Here is a 16,222-nt window from a genome sequence, read left to right on the forward strand (position 1 = left end):
TTCTGAAAGAGGTAGCTAAGGAGATTATGGAGACATTAGTAATGATCTTTCAAGAATCATTAGATTCTAGAATAGTTCCAGATGACTGGAAAATTGCAAATGTCACTTCACTGTTTAAGGGAGAGAGGCAGAAAAGGATATTATAGGCCAATTCACCTGACTTCAGTGGTTGGAAAATGTGGAATCCATTAAGAATGAGGTTTTGGGTATGAAGGGGCACATGATAAAATAGGCCAAAATCAGCATGGTTTCCTTAAGGGGAAATTTTGCCTGACAAATCCATTGGAACTCTTTGAGGAAATAACAAGCAGGCAGGATAGACAAAGGAGAGTCAGTATATGTTGTTTACTTGGATTCCCAGAAAGCCTTTGATAAGGTACCGCAGGAGGCTGCTTATCAAGATAAGAGCCTGTGGTGTTGCAGGAAATATTCTGCATGGATTGACTGGCAGAAGCCAAACAATGTGAATAGAGATGGCCCTTTCTGCTTGGCAGCCGGATGTCTAGTTTTCCACAGGGGTCGGTATTGAGACTGCTTTTTTCTCGTTTTATATGCCGATGATTTGGATCATGGAATTTATGGCATTGTGGTTAAATTTACAGACAATACTAAGATAAGTGAAGGGGCAGGCAGTGTTGAGGAAATAAGAGACTTCGACAGATTGTGAGAATGGGCAAAGAAGTGGCAGATGGAATATGGTGTAGCGAACTGTATACCATGCACTTTGGTAGAAGGAATAAAGGTGTCGATCATTTTCTAAATAGGGAGAAAATTCAAAATTGCAAAGGGACATGGAAGTCCTTGCACAGATCAACTTGAAGGTTAAATTGGTGGTAAGGAAGGCAAATGCATGAGATGTGTTTGATGGCCCCGGGCCTGTACTTACTAGATTCTAGAAGAATGTGGAGGGGAGGGGGGTCTCATTGAAGCCCATCAAATATTGAAAGGCCTAGATGGAGTGGATGTGAGGAGGATGTTTCCTATAGTGGGTGAGACTAGGACCTCAGGTCACAGCCTCAGAACAGAGGGATGTCCACTTAGAACATAGATGAAGAGCTTAAGCTTGAGGGTAGTGAATCTGTGGAATTAATTGCCACAGAAGACTGAAGCCAGAAGCCATGCCATTGAGTACATTTAATGTGGAGGTTGATAGGTTCTTCATTAGTCAGGAAAAAGGGAGGAGAATGAGGTGGAGAGGAATAATAAATCAGGCATGATAGAACGATGGAGCAGGCCCGATGTGTCACGTGGTCTCATTTTGCTCCTGTAACTTATGGACTGATAGACTTATCATTATATCCAATTCCCCTCTCGGCAAATTGCAACAATTAACCTTCGATTAGCGACCATTGTGTCAGTTTATCTGCAATGGCAGAGACGACCTCCTTTCTCTTTCCACCTCAATGCCTCTTCTGCAACCTAAAACAGTTGTTCTCAAATTCTAATGAAAGACCATGATCTATGTTATAAGTGATGAACAGACCTGATGGTCAATGGGGTGCAGAGTTAACCATTCCCAACCCCCCCCCCCCCCCCGAGAACTACAAACTATTGCTGTTGCTATGCTGCTCATGAGAGAGAGAGAGATGAAACACAGGCAAGAACATCTGCTACAGATAAGAGGGGGAGAGAAACTGTTGATTTATTGTATTTTGACTCTTCCTGGATTATTTACCTTTCACTACAAGGACTTTACTTTGCTCGTTAACATTCCTCAGGAGATAGCAGGAGTGGCCTGATTTGATGGACACGGTCATTCAGAGCTGATGGATAGCTGAGACCCCGCTAGTAGGGATAAAATACAGGTCTGGAGAGACACCCTTCAGACACACCAGTGGACACTGACTGAGTGTTGGGAACCCACAGAAAGGTGGGGGCTTCGGAGACCGAACCAGGAGATCGGTCAGTAAAACTCACAGTGTTACAGCAGGGCCAGTGGGGACTTGTGTGTGTGTCCACTCATGCCAGAGTGATGAATCCACCACAGAAGAACGGTCTAGCTGAAGACCAGAGGGGTCATAACTGAATGACAACGACACGACGGATTAAGAAAGCCACAAAAGGTTTGCCTGCCGCAGCTGTTGCTGTTACATCTCACTTGCTCTCTCCCTCCAACGATTTCAATACAACAACCATAACTACCTCAGCATTTATGTACTGAACTCTATACTTTCCTATGACAATTCATTTACCCCTAGACATCGATAGAGCTTGTTTATTATTGATTATTATTATTCCTACACTTCTAGGTTTATTACTGCTAACTTGTTTTATATGTATATTTGTATTTTTGATACTGTATTGTGTAGTTTACTAATAAACGCCTTTAGTTTGGTACCACCAGACTCCAACGGATTCTTCTTTCTCTGCTGGTCAGACACCCAGTTACGGGGTACGTAACATCTAAAAATATCAGTTCTGCTTCTCTCTCCACAGAAGCTGCCTGAATACACCCAGTGTTTTCTTCTTTTTCTTGATCAGATTTCCAGCATCAGTGACATTTTGCTTCTAAACAGGTGTGAGAATATCATCAAGCATCAGGTTACGACGATTGCCGACACCTACATCATCAATACTGACCTTGTGCTTTGCCATCATGTCTGCATGGGGATTCACATCCTTTTTGTGGGGAGGCCACTCGGAGAAAGATCTGCTGCCGCCAGGACTGTCGCCGCGTACGGACCAAGCTCCCACCACTGCTGGGATCTCTGCATGGGCTCGGCCTGGAGTCATAATCACTGCGGTAGGAAAATATTCAACTCTGTTCAGTAATCCATCTGCAACGTGGATTAACTCACTAACCTCCAGCAGGAGATCCCAAATCAATCAATTAACAATACTCAAGAATGGAAACTGAGAAAGGGGGGGGATAAAAAAAGATTCAATTTAAAAAACACAGGAGCAGTTAAGGCAGCCAGAATTACTACTCAGGAATAGAATCAGCACATAAAATTTAATTGCATCATTGAAACATTTCTATCATCGCAAGATCTTGCTTTTGGATAATAAATAAGAGATGATGTAATCAGTTAAAGAATTGCAAGAATAGATTTGCTTCAGATAAATCTATGTAAAAGGTTAAAGAATAGTCTCTCAAACGTCATATTTTATTTCCTTCACCTGCACCTCATCAATGCAGATTACTAATCATAATCAAATAGCTAAATTAGTAATTAGAGACCTGGACTATTGATCCAGATAGAGGACTTTCAATCCTACCTCAAATGCTGAGCAACTCAACTAATTAAGTAAGCTCAGAATGAAAAGCCAGTTTCTGCAGAGCTGATAATCAAACTACTAGATTGCTGTAATAAAAAAAATACTTGGCGCATTAATACCCAAAGCCCTTCAGGGATCAAATCTTTCCTGAGACTGCGGGCCTAGGAGTGTGGCTGAATTGGCCTCTTCAGGCCAACGGTAAAGAGGAATGCACAGAATAGGTCAGCCTTGCCAGTGAGGTCAAGGAGTACTGTGGTGCACTTTGACATGCACATTATTACTTGGGCACTCTGCTGTAAATGGTCCCTTCCTGCCACTTGGGCATGATGAAATAGAGTTCTGATAACTATTGTTGGCTCCTTTGTTTGGGTTTTTATTCAAATATAGGCCTGTGCTGAGAATATTCTCAGTCCCATGGAGCCAACATAGTTATCAAAACACTACGCCATCACGCCCAAGTGCAGGAAGGAACAGTTTACAGTAGAATATATAAATAAGAAACATACAAATCGAAGTCCACTACAGTACTCCTTTACACCGCATGAGGATATTCCCCACTCCGTGACACAAGGCAAATCGGATAAACCATAGGAGTTAGGGACCGACGCAGGCCAAAACTGGAATAAAAGTCCAAGCAAGAGCACACTGCATGATTTTAACAGAATTTGTAGTTATTGTATCATTTCCAAAGAAAATCAAGGAAGCTAAAAGGACATTTCCAGCGAAGGGTTCTCTCTCAGGAAGGTACATAGGGTTTTCAAAAGTTGTGTTCCAGAAACCAAAGATGAAGGGAAAAATAAGTTGAATATTTTACTTTCTTTATGTCAGACTACTGGAAAGCCCACAAAAGAAAGGGAACCATTAACTATAAAATGCTGGCAACATGGCTGTATTGTTTAAGCATCTCCAGTTAGAAGCTGGTTAATATACAGCTTAAAATAAAATTTCAGAGGATGACAGAAAGCCCTGGGTAATAAAGTGATAATTAAAATGGTTTCATAGTCAAACATCTGCAGGCACGCTGCTCTGATGAAAATGCCTTTGACTGAAAACACTCTCTCAGCATCCATCGCCACAGATTCCTCACGATCTGCTGAGAATCACCAGCTTTCTTGTTTTTATTTCAGATTTCCAGCGTTTTCTTTTTTTTTCCTTGCTAAATCAATTGCACTGCATTGTGTGAATCTAAACTCGGCAAAATTGGCATTAGTGCAGACAGAGACTGTAGATGCTGGAACCTGGAGCAACAAACGAGAAGCCGGAGGATCCCGGCGAGTCACCCAGTATCTGCAGGGAGATGGGCAGTCGACACTTCTGTATGCTACTTCAACAGCCGTACAGAGTTCATTATCAACAAACATTGCTTTCAAAAGCCATACCCCCATTCCCATCCTTAAGGACACAGAACACAAGTAACCAGAGATAGTAGGCCTCCTAGATCATAGCTGATCCACTCTGGGTCTCAAACCAGTGTAAGTATCTGTTAATCTCTGCAATGAATACATCCAATACTGTCTGTGGGAAGAGGATTCCAGAGGATCACGATCCTCAGAAGAAATTACTCCTCCATCTCTATCTGAAATGGTTGACCCCTTTTTTTCTGCATCTAAGCCGCCCATATTTAAATATCTCTATAACAGGGCAAAACTTTCTCGCCTCCGGGGAATTGACAGTGTGGATGCTGAGAAGTTCTTCAATAAGATCAACCCCTTCGGGACTATTTTGAGTATAGACCCAAGCGGCACAAACCTTCTTCATATGGCAGCCTCTTCATTTCAAGAACCAACCCTAGTGAACCTCCTTGGCACTACCTCCCATACATACAGATCTTTAAATATGGAGACCAAATCAGTGGGCAGTCACATCAGTGCCCCATACGTGTGCAGCACAAGGGTATTATTGTTTCTAAAATAAAGTCATTGCCATTGCTGTTTCTCAACTTACTCAGGACCATTAGCATTACCAAATCACATCTCAGAAACATTTTTTAAAGTTGCTTTTCATAATGTTCCTTGCAACATTGATAAACATCCTCCTCCAAACTATTAATTTAATAACTTCCCTTTGAGTTTGACATTTTAAAGCTTGGGTCCCAGTCATTACTTCAATCAGATTCCAGATGTTAAATTTGACTACTTTGTTATCACTAACCTGAGACTGCTCGAGTTTCATGATATCTCACTGCCCTCAAGATTCCCTCGAATACATTTACATTCACACAGATGGTTTGTAAGATCTTCACCCTTTCATCAAGTTTATAGGTCATCCAACAACTTTCATATCATAGTGCTTTTTAAATAGTTGGCTTTCTGGCTTTTCAACATCCCAGGGCAATACAATGCACTGTCCTCATCATCATAGTACTGCTGTCAGACACCACTCCGAATTGTGTCCTGCTTTCTCAAGCAGTTTTATTTAGTTGTCATTGGAATTGTCTCTACTGCTACACTTATAAATAAGGATTGCCTTGACTGCCAGCTACATTTGTATCTTCAGCTTAACTCTTCCTTCCCTAATTAAACTTTAACTTTCTGCTGTTGCTCCACTGACTATTCCAGCCAAGCTGCTTGTTGACATTTTATTCTATTGAGTCTATATGCTGCTCCCGAAGCTGTACAGTGGAGCCCCCTAATGGTGGAATGATGCCATTGAAGGTATTAAATACTTCCAAAACTGTGCCGATTGTCCATCAGTTCTCCACTAGACTGCTATTATTTTACCTTTTTCTACCTCAAAGCATTGTGTAATGGTTTGATCTATATGAACAGTATGCAAGCAGGCTTTTCGCTGTTCCTTGGTACAGGTGGCAAGAATAAACCAATATCATCCATAAGTAGTCCGCATATTTTTAAAATTCAGTTGCTGCAAACCTTCCAGATGGCTAGTCAACCAGCCAATTAGACTGATCGGCCCAGCCTGAAGTCACGATACAAAGTGGAGACTGTATAAAGCACCAAGGGCAATATTGAAGCTAAGTGTGAACTATCTGCTCAGCTTCTCCCTTCTGAATTCAAATCTTTTCCCTTTCATGGAGGAAGAAGATACTAATCGTGAGGTGTAAAGGATCACTTTCCAAGTAGAGGCTCCGAAACAGGTTTTTTATCACTTAACAACAGACATCATAAATGCTTCGCTCTCAAACCTGAAGGGACGGCCATTGGGGTTTACAGAAAAGAATCAGAATCAGGGTTAGTTTCACCACATACGTCGTGAAAAGTGTTGTTTTGTGGCAGCAGTACATGGCAAAGCATAGTAATAAAAAATGTAAATTAATTTACATATATACAAAGTTAAATTAAATAAGTAGTGCAAAGAGGATAAAAACACTAAGTTGATTGTCCATTTAGAGATCTGATGGCAAAGGGGAAAACGCTGTTTTTAAAACACTGAATGTGTGAATCAAGCAGTTGTAAACAAAGGCAACTGGACTTGCTGTGTTGTCTCGAAGACGTTTCACCACTCATTGAGAGGCTTCTCCAGCTTCTATCCATGATGGGTAGTTTTCCAAGTAATAAACTCTTGAATTGTTTAAAGTACAGCAATCACATGAGGGTCGTTAAGAGTGGCAGAGGTAACGATTAGTCTTATCGTTGCATGAATGGAGGTGTGAACTGTTGTGGAGACGCTGGGGTGGAGATGTTAGGACTGCACTGTAAGTAGCTGATAGGTGGTGTTGCACTCCAGCCCCTCTGTTCAGACATAAACAGAGTAATATTGTATTGACTTTACTGTGGCCGTGGGACCTCGTCTTCACTGGAAGAGAGATCAAGTCAACCAGCAGGACTGTAGCTGAGGCAGCAGAGGCAGGATCATCATGGGTGTGGACTAAGTACGTCCAGAGGGGCAGATAGCCGGACAGCGTATCCATCTTTTGTAAACCCTTCAGTAGCTGCATAGATACCTGAAGAGTAGACTATCTGTTGGACGGAAGCGACCAACAACTCTGATAGAGGCAGATGCCAAGTTTTTAAGCTCATCAGTGGGACGTGGTGCTTTAGCACTGCTGGCCCACCACCTCGAGGGAGTCTTGATCATAAGAGGGCCGAAACTCCTGAAGACAGGTGGCAGATCCCACTGGTGACAGCACAGGACAGTTAACATCTTAGTCCAAGTGTATTTTCAATTCTATGCTATTCAATACAATGAGAACTGCACAGATCTGTATATCGGCGAGACTAAACAACCTTTCACAACAGATGGCCCAACATAGGCAGGCTAACACCACAGGTCAAGACTCCGGTTTAAATAAAAATTTAAAAAATAAATAAAAATCAAATTTAAAAACATGTTAATTATAGTTAATAATTAGAAACAAAAAATAGTTAAATAAACAAATTAACTACATTTTCTTTAGTTAAGATCAGTAATTCTACACTAATGAATGGGACAATGCTAAAATACACTAGCTATAGCATGTGTAGTGCTGACAAGCCATATTATGAACATATAGGCAAAAGCTGAAGTAGGCCATTTGGTCCCTGATGCCTACCATTCAGTAAGACATTAGCTGACCTTTACTCCAGTGCCACTTCCTAGCACTAATTTCACATCCCTCCATTCCACTGATAGTCACAGACCTGCCAGAGTAATCAGCATTTCCACACGAAGTACAAAAGCCCAGAATGCATCAATGTGCACAGTTCAGGGGGCAGGCTTCGCGTCAGCCCAGTTCTGTTCACTGTGATGTTGGCTCCTCTCAGTTATACTGAACCAGAGCAGGTTACAGAGGCACTTCAGGAGCCAACAGAGAGAAGCAGAGATGAGCAATAAAAGACCAGGAGATCGTGGACAGAAAATAACTCAAGTGCTAATGCAGAGTCCAAAAAAAATGCAGAGTGCAAACCACACACACACACACAGAGTTTAAAATGTCATAAATTAACCTTCAAAATCAAGAGAGACTAATCAACACTTTATTCCTACCTTTTGCTGCTGTGGTTTTGAGCTACAGGAACCAGAAATTTCAGAAAGTTTGGTGTAGAAGTTGAAGAAGGAAGCCTTGATCGTAGACAGTTAAGTTGAGAAGCACTGATAGCAGTTTCAAAAACAAGATAAGTTTTACTAGAGAACAGTTTTGAAAGTTTCCAAAAGCTTCAGCATCAGATTTACAGAGACATCTCTTAACAAAAGTATCATAAAGAAAATTTAGTCAGGATTAAAAGCATTATTGAAGCCTAATGTTAGAGCTTCTTGAGATTCTCAGGATGACTTTACATCTTGTGGGGCATTCAGATTATAGAAACTGCACAACTCAAAATGAGAACTGTGTTTTTCTATTCCACCTGAGAAACCCCAAGTCTAGACTTCCAGAGTCCCCAATGAGTTCTCTCCCACTCCGAGTTCAAAACATTCAAAGCCAACAATCTAACCTTACTTTACGTACTGCAGTTCTAGGAGCCCACAAATTGACATCATTTAGAAAGCAGTCTGTCTACATCAGCTGGCTCATTGGGGAGTAACTGAACAGACGCCAAGAAATAGATTACAAAACACTGAAGATATTTGTAAGAACAAGTGCCAGAAATAATCCTGGGAAAAGTAATTTATGTGGCAGGAGTGCGAGACTGGATGGAGCAGCCAGATGGAATCATTTAGAGGTTCTGTCCAGTGAATATAGACGATCAACCTCTGCTTATCTCCCATCATCTTATGACCTTCCTATCATGGATGCTCTCTACTGAGTGTACCGTACCCGCTAAGGTTAGCCCAAACATGCCTTTCTGCTCAACAGCTGGAACAGGGTCTGATGAGCAATTGAAGCCTAGAACTGATCATTTTTTAAAAAAAAACCAACTCACAGCTGCTTTTTCAACCAAACAGCGCCCCAGGATAGCCTCAACTCATTTCTGGGAGGGAAAGCAAAATGTAATGGATTCAAATGCCTATGTCTATTATTGTCATTGCCAGATTTGGACATGTGTCAACAGAAAGTTCCTAGATATTTCCCTTATGTAGTGGATCTTTGCCAATGACATTACAATTTAGTCGTTCCTCCCTACTTTGTGAAGGTAAATGGGAGCAGTAGCTGAGATCTCAGAGAAATGCATTTACTACTTATAGTGCAATGCTTTCTGCTGTGAATGTTTGAGCCCTGTGTCATATTTTTTATCAAAATATAAACAGCTTCTCCAAGCTCAGGACACCTTGGAAGTTTCTAGAAAGTTAATTTTCCCCACTTAATCAAACAATTTAAATGCATATATCCTAATAATCTCAAGAGATGAGCAATTTTCCTTAAAGCTTTAAATAACAAAAAGCCAGCAGGTTCTTGAAATGCTCAAAAAGTACACACAATTCAGGTTTACGCAAGGAAAAGTCATTGACAGTCAAGAACATGCAAGATAATGAAAGACAGAGACAGAGATAGAACAATGTTGTTTGGAACAATAAATTACTCAAAACGGTACTCAAACAGAATAAACAGTTTCCAAATCTACAATTAGATTCTTCCTGAAATTTCAATTATACTTGAAAGGAATGCACATAAAAGTGGTGTATTTTTCCAATGAAATACCTCAAATTTGATCCACAGAAATGCCTCCAAACGGCTTCAACAAATGGTTTATGCTCCTATTTTAGGGAGCTCATAAAACCATATGACATAGGAGAAGATTTAGGCCATTTGCCCCATCGAGTCTGCTCCGCCATTCCATCATGGCTGACTTATCTCTCTCAACTCCATTCTCTTGCCTTCTGCCCATAACCTTTGATGCCCTAACTAATCAAGAACCTATTAAACTCCGCTTTTAATATAAGGACTTGGCATCCACATAATTCTGTGGCAATGAATTCCACGGTTTCACTACCCTCTGGCAAAGAAATTCCTCATCTCTATTCTAAATGGACATCCCTCTAGTCCTAGACTCTATCACTACAGGAAACATCCTCTCAACATCCACTCTATAGACCTTTCAATATTCAATAGGTTTCAATGAGATCCTCCCACCCATCCCCATTCTTCTAACCTCCAGCGAGTAAAGGCCTGGAGCCATCAAATGCTCATGTGTTAATCCTTTCATTCCTGCTGGAACCATTCACATGAAACTCCTCTGGATGCTCTCCTCTGCCAGCACAACTTTTCTTAGATAAAGGAGTCCAAAACTGCTCACAATATTCCAAGTGTGGTCTGACCAGTGCCTTATAGAGCCTCAGCATTACATCCTTGCTTTTATATTCTAGTGTTGAAATGAATGTTAACATTGCATTTACCTTCCTGATTACTCATTCAGCCTGCAAATCAACCTTCGGGGAATCCTGCACGAGGCCTCACAAGTCCATACGTGCCACTGATCTTTGAATTTTCTTCCCATTTAAAAAATAGTCTATGCCTTTATTCCTTCTACCAAAGTGCATGACCATACACTTCCCAACATTGACTATTCCATCTGCCACTTCTCTGTCCATCCTCCCAATGTGTCAAAGTCCTTCTGCAGAATCCCTGCTTCCTCAACACTACCTGTCCCTCCACCTAAACTGCGGATAATCTGTAACCTTGGCCACAAAATTATCAAATGTAGTCCATCTGGTCCAGGGGACTTACCTACCACGAGACATTACAGCTTTCCATTCACCTTTGATTTAGTAAAGCAACTACGCTCACTCCCGCCCCCGACACTCTCGAATTCCTGGCATACTGCTGATGTCTTTCACAGTGAAGACTGAAGCAAAATATTTATTAAGTTCATTACTACCTCTCCAGTATAATTTTCCAGCAGTTCAATATCCACTCTCACATCTCTTTTGCTCTTTATATATCTGAAAAAACTTTGGGTATCCTTTTTTATATCATTGGCTAGCTTAACTTAATATTTCATGTTTACTCTCTTTAATGCTTTTTAGTTGCCTTCTGTTGGTTTTTAAATGCTTCCCAATCCTCAAACTCCGCACTAATGTTTGCAATATTACATGCCCTGTCTTTTGCTTTTATTCTGTCTTTGACTTCCCTTGTCAGCCATGGGTTGCCTCATCCCCTCTTATTCTGCAGCTTCCAAATTGCTCCCAGAAACTCCAGGTGTTGCTCTTCTGCCATCATCCCTGATAGTGACCGCTTCCAATCAGCTTTGGCCAGCTCCTCTCTCATGCCTCTGTAATTCCCTTTACTCTGCCGTAATACTGATACATCTATCTCCTCCCACTCAAACTTCAGGGTAAGTTCTACCATATTACGATTACTTTCTCCTAAGGGTTCCTTGACCTTAAGCTCCCTGATTTAATCTGGTTCACAATGCCCAACCTATGATTGCCTTTGCCCAGTGGGCCCAGCTACAAGCAACTCTAAAAAGCCATCTTGTAGGCATTCTACAAATTCAATCACTTGGGATCCAATTTTTGCAATCTGCCTGCATAATAAAATCCCCCCGATTATCCTAATATTGCCTTTTTACATTTTATTTCTATCTCCTGTTGTAATTTGCACTCCACATCCTGGCTACTATTTGCAAGCCTGTATATAACTTCCATCAGGGTCTTTTTACCCTTGCAATTTCTTATCTCTACCCACAAAGAATCCACATTGTCTGATACTGTATCATCTCTAAGGATTTGATTTCCTTTATGCCAACAGAGCCACCCTAACTCCTGCCCATCATGTCGATACAAGGTGTATCCTTGGATTTTAAACTCTCAACTATGATATTCTTTCAGTCACAACTCTGTGATGCCCATACCTTCATGCCCACCAATCCCTGACTGTGCTACGAGGTCATCTTAAGGTCATCACCCATTTTGACTTTGCTCCCATGTTACACTTAAACATGCCACCCACAGCAATTTTGCCTTACAGTCTGCCTGTCCTTCCTCAGTCTCACTACACACTGCATCTACTTGTATACCATCTGCCCCGTCCTAAGCCCTATCACTCCAGTTCCCATTCCCCTGCCAAGAAGTATAAACCCTCCTCAACACCTCTAGCAAACCTGCCCAAAACGATATTAGTCCCCTTGTGTTTAAGTGTAACCCATCCTTTTTGTACAGGTCATACCTTCCCAAAGAGATCTCAATGATTCAGAATTCCGAAACCCTGCCCCCTGCACCAATTCCTCAGCTAGTGATCAGAGTTATTTCTTAAATGAATCAGGTTTCATCCATCCTGGGTTCAGAGCACTGATAACTGCGTGGCACACAGTTCAATCAAATCCGCTGCTGAAAACATTCATTTTCAAAAGAAAGCAAGCTCACCATTTTGAATCTGACCTACTGAAGGGACAGTAAGTCACTGGTGGGACCCATATTTGGCTGCAGCCTGTAAACTTGATTTCAGCAGCTTTGCCAAGGGACACCATGACACATAGACCAACTGAAAAAAATTAAGGAACCTGGGAAGAAATCTCTTATTGTGTTATTTCTTAGGGGTTTTGTTTTTGCTTGGGGTAGAGCTAGTATTTACATCATTGATAGTATTAAGCACAAGAAACTGTAGCAACCAGCAATTAGCTAACTGACTCAGCAGGTTGTAGGGGGGAACAGTTCAAGTTTAAGCTCTGTATCGGGACCATGAGTTTCTCCAGCAAATTATATGTTGCTCCCGATTTTAGCATCTGCAGTCTTTTGTGCCTACAAGAATCCCCAGGTAAGACACAGTTCTGATTTAAAATCTGCTTCAACCTGAAGTGTATATTTATTGAAGGATGGCAAATATTTCACCTTTGGTATCGATCAGCCACTGGGTCATTTTAAACCAATCAATTCCTGTCTAGTTGTGGCTACTTCTCCACTATTAACCTTTGCTCAGACATGAAGACCAGATTGAGAGTGTCCAAAGTCCTTAGAATCAGGACGTTCAGAGCCAACAAACAGGAGACAGTGCATCTTCAACAGCTCGGGCTGATGCCAAAATTCGAATCCAACCAAAAGCTCAATACTACCAGAACAAAACACCTGGTGTGTTTAGCATCTCATTAAGCACCCCTCTTCACCATATCATGATAAAATGGCTGCAGTTGTGTACCATTCCATCTAGTCTACTCTTTTAAATCCTCTGAAATCCACAGCCTTAATCACCAATGAAGACCAGGGCAAAAGGCACACGTGAACACCAACACCAGCAGACACTTCTCTAAAGCACACCCCATTCTGACCATCGCTGGTTTATTTATTGTCGCAGGGTCTAGATCTGGGAGTCCCGGCCAACAACACCATGGGGGTGCCTTCAGGAGGACTGCCCTGGTTCAAGATACTATCCCTGACCTATGGCAATAAATGATGGCCAGTTACCAGAAATCAATTTTAAAAATAGACAAAGTTCTTGAAGTTAATGCTCATTACTCACCAAAAGAAACTAATGCACACACAAATATCACAAATAATGGCAACAGGTGGCACACTTCATCCAAGCAGTTTTATTCAAACCACCTGATAAACCAAAGACCATTTTCACCCAAACTGGTTTGCAACAGGAACGATGAAACATACAACAAAGGGGTCAAAGCCAGGGAGAAAATAAAGAAAATCAGCCTTTTTGGATGCTGAATGCTGCTAACATTATGCATTTTATGTATAGGTAGTAAAATAACCCTCTTGTTTATATTCAGTAACCTCAGAAGCTGCATTTACCTTTCTGAGAAGCAAGTGCTTTACGTGCTTGGTGTGCAACTGCCCTGCATGCCCCAGCATGCCTAGCATTTGACTGATTGCTTGGCTCCTGTGGTAATTAACCAGCATATGCCATCATGCTATAAGCAATACTGAAAATGCAATCCAGCAGGCAAAAAACCATCCCAGAAACACCTCTATAGCTGTAAAAAAAAGTCGTCTCACCTTCTTTTCAACATCAGCCCTCCATCCCTTCCACTGGAACTCGTCTTCAAATACTTAAAAAAGTTTGGAGTGGAGGTGGAAGCCCACAGTGGATCTACAGACCTGTGCAACCTGAGGTGGGCCCATTTGCTGCTAGTGTTACCATTTGATGGGTTCAGGCTACATGTACAGCGGACAGGAGAGACAAAGACAAGCAGCCAATATCAGAGGAGGATTCAAGTTGACAGAGATTCTAATTAAGGAGCATTGATTGACATTGGTCGTTACAAAGTGTAAGAGGTCCCACCGTGAAGAAGACACATTAGTGCAAATGGTCTGCACTGGCATTTGGTGATGCTCATCCTGCAGCAGGTTGAAGTTCCCCAGGAGAAACCTCAGCCTACAAATTCAGATGATAAGGGCCATGATGGTCCTTGGGATCAGAACATTCACTTATTGCTCTGGAAGGCTCAGGATCACCTGCATGCACTGCAGCCATTACAGTGACATTTCCAGCCCAGGCCCTTTTGTGGAGTCTGAATATTCTTCCAGAAAGATTATGGCAATGTGAATGGGAAACTGGAGCTGCACTGGCTTTGAATAGATCAATGAGAACAAAACTGGAATCAGTCCACAAACACGACACTAGCAGAGCATCCTTTTGAAGTAGACTCCTCGCCAAACCCGCCCATTTTTCAATCATAGGAGAGAGCGTAACAAGAGGGAAGGAAAGCCCAGATCACAGATGATTGCACAGACAGAAGCAACACTGCACCGCCAAATGAGCTCTCCTCCCTTGTCTCAGCGAAAATGCTTCATTACAGACGAGCATTTCACTCTCTGTGAAGGTCAATTCGCTTCTAAATGACTCAGGAAAGCATTTCACTTCTCAGCATCCAAAATGAATCCTTTAAGCTATTTTTATGGAAATGGAAGTGTTCATATCCATCGCACAGTATTCTATTCCCTAATAATGATATTCAGTCTTGTATTCCATACATTGGTAAAGACTATGACATGAAATTTCATTCCATATCAATATTTCCTCACTAACAGTGCAAGCAAAATGTCTAAGCATCTAATGGTGAAATAAACTAAGAAGAGGAGCATTTGGTGGATTTTTGGAAGGATAAACAAGGGAAAAGCAAGAAACCTGGAGTGATTTTGCACAGGAGGACTAAAACGTGCAGCCAGGCAGCTGAAGCTCTGCACACAACAGTGACATGGAGGTGTACGTAGGTTTTTGGTGGATGAGACACACAGGGTTAATTCTGGAGGCGAGGATGATCAAATATAAGATATGGATTTGCTGTTTTAGACAATGGAGATAACAAAGGGTGGACAAAACAAACTGCCCTAAATTTACTCTGTTTGGGTGAGGCAAGAGCACAGCTTTGGTGACGGAGACGACAAAGGGCCTGAGGATTGAGGAGTATGTACGCTGACTTGAAGTGAACGAGACATCAGGGAACGGGGAGGCACGACTATCACAGAGTGAGTGGGCCAGTCCTTCAGAGACCAGGGATTAAACAGCTAATCTGCAGCTCCAGGGGACAGGCTCCAAGTGGAAGCATGGAGCTTTACAAATGGAAACAGAAACATTGTCAAAAAGACTCCGTAGTTCTAATTGATCGGTTTTATAATAAGGCCAGTATATCATTCAACACACACTTTAAGTAACAAAGGAGAACTAAGACACTTTTATAAGAAAGGATTTGTTCCAGGCAAGATTGGACTAACTCTAATGGGGTGTAGTCTATAAAGTATCAAATATCTTACTTTTGTTTGTGTGGTGTGTCTGTGCTCACTGAGTGATACCTCATCAGTTTTGGTTTGGGAAAGGATGGAGTCTCCGCGATGATCTCTTCTGGCTGCTCAGCGTTGGAGGGCATGTAACTAAAGGTATTGGCTCGTCTTCGAAACACTGGCTGAGTGGCTTCAGGGTCGTTTTCTGAGTCTTGCAGCAAGTCCCCTGTGGAACCATGAGACTTTATGGGGCTAGTAGGCACTGCCTGGTCCTCACTTTCATCCAAAGAGTCATCCTGCCAGGAAACAACAGCAAATACATGCAATTAATCAGGCAGCTCTCTCTGTCTTATTGTCTTTAACCTTAAAACCTGCATTTGTGCATTTTTCTTGGTGATTTTAATGACTTTTTTCTTCCCTTTCTCTACAACCTTTCTGAACCATATACACATCCCGGTAGGAGACCAAGGCCTCCACAACCACTGTTCTTCATTCCTTACGGGAAATGGGCAAGTTCCTATAA

General features: G+C 41.8%; 1 protein-coding gene across 7 annotated transcripts in view; it reads right to left on the reverse strand.

Annotated features, from left to right (window-relative positions):
- Positions 1-16,222, reverse strand: part of LOC140737958 (TBC1 domain family member 1-like) — a 245,980-nt gene that overhangs the window by 76,829 nt on the left and 152,929 nt on the right. For 4 of the 7 annotated variants that reach the window (XM_073064845.1, XM_073064846.1, XM_073064849.1 and 1 more), the window contains exons 10-13: positions 15,733-15,995; positions 13,975-14,133; positions 8,143-8,247; positions 2,581-2,738 (exon numbers count right to left, since the gene is read on the reverse strand). In XM_073064845.1, the coding sequence (XP_072920946.1) occupies positions 2,581-2,738; positions 8,143-8,247; positions 13,975-14,133; positions 15,733-15,995 (685 nt within the window). Of the gene's footprint in view, positions 1-2,580; positions 2,739-8,142; positions 8,248-13,974; positions 14,134-15,732; positions 15,996-16,222 lie in introns of those variants that run through there. The other 3 variants (XM_073064847.1, XM_073064848.1, XM_073064851.1) reach the window with 3 other exon arrangements.

This window comes from Hemitrygon akajei, chromosome 13 (genome assembly GCF_048418815.1).
Source record: "Hemitrygon akajei chromosome 13, sHemAka1.3, whole genome shotgun sequence".
In the NCBI taxonomy this organism is placed as follows: Eukaryota; Metazoa; Chordata; class Chondrichthyes; order Myliobatiformes; family Dasyatidae; genus Hemitrygon; species Hemitrygon akajei.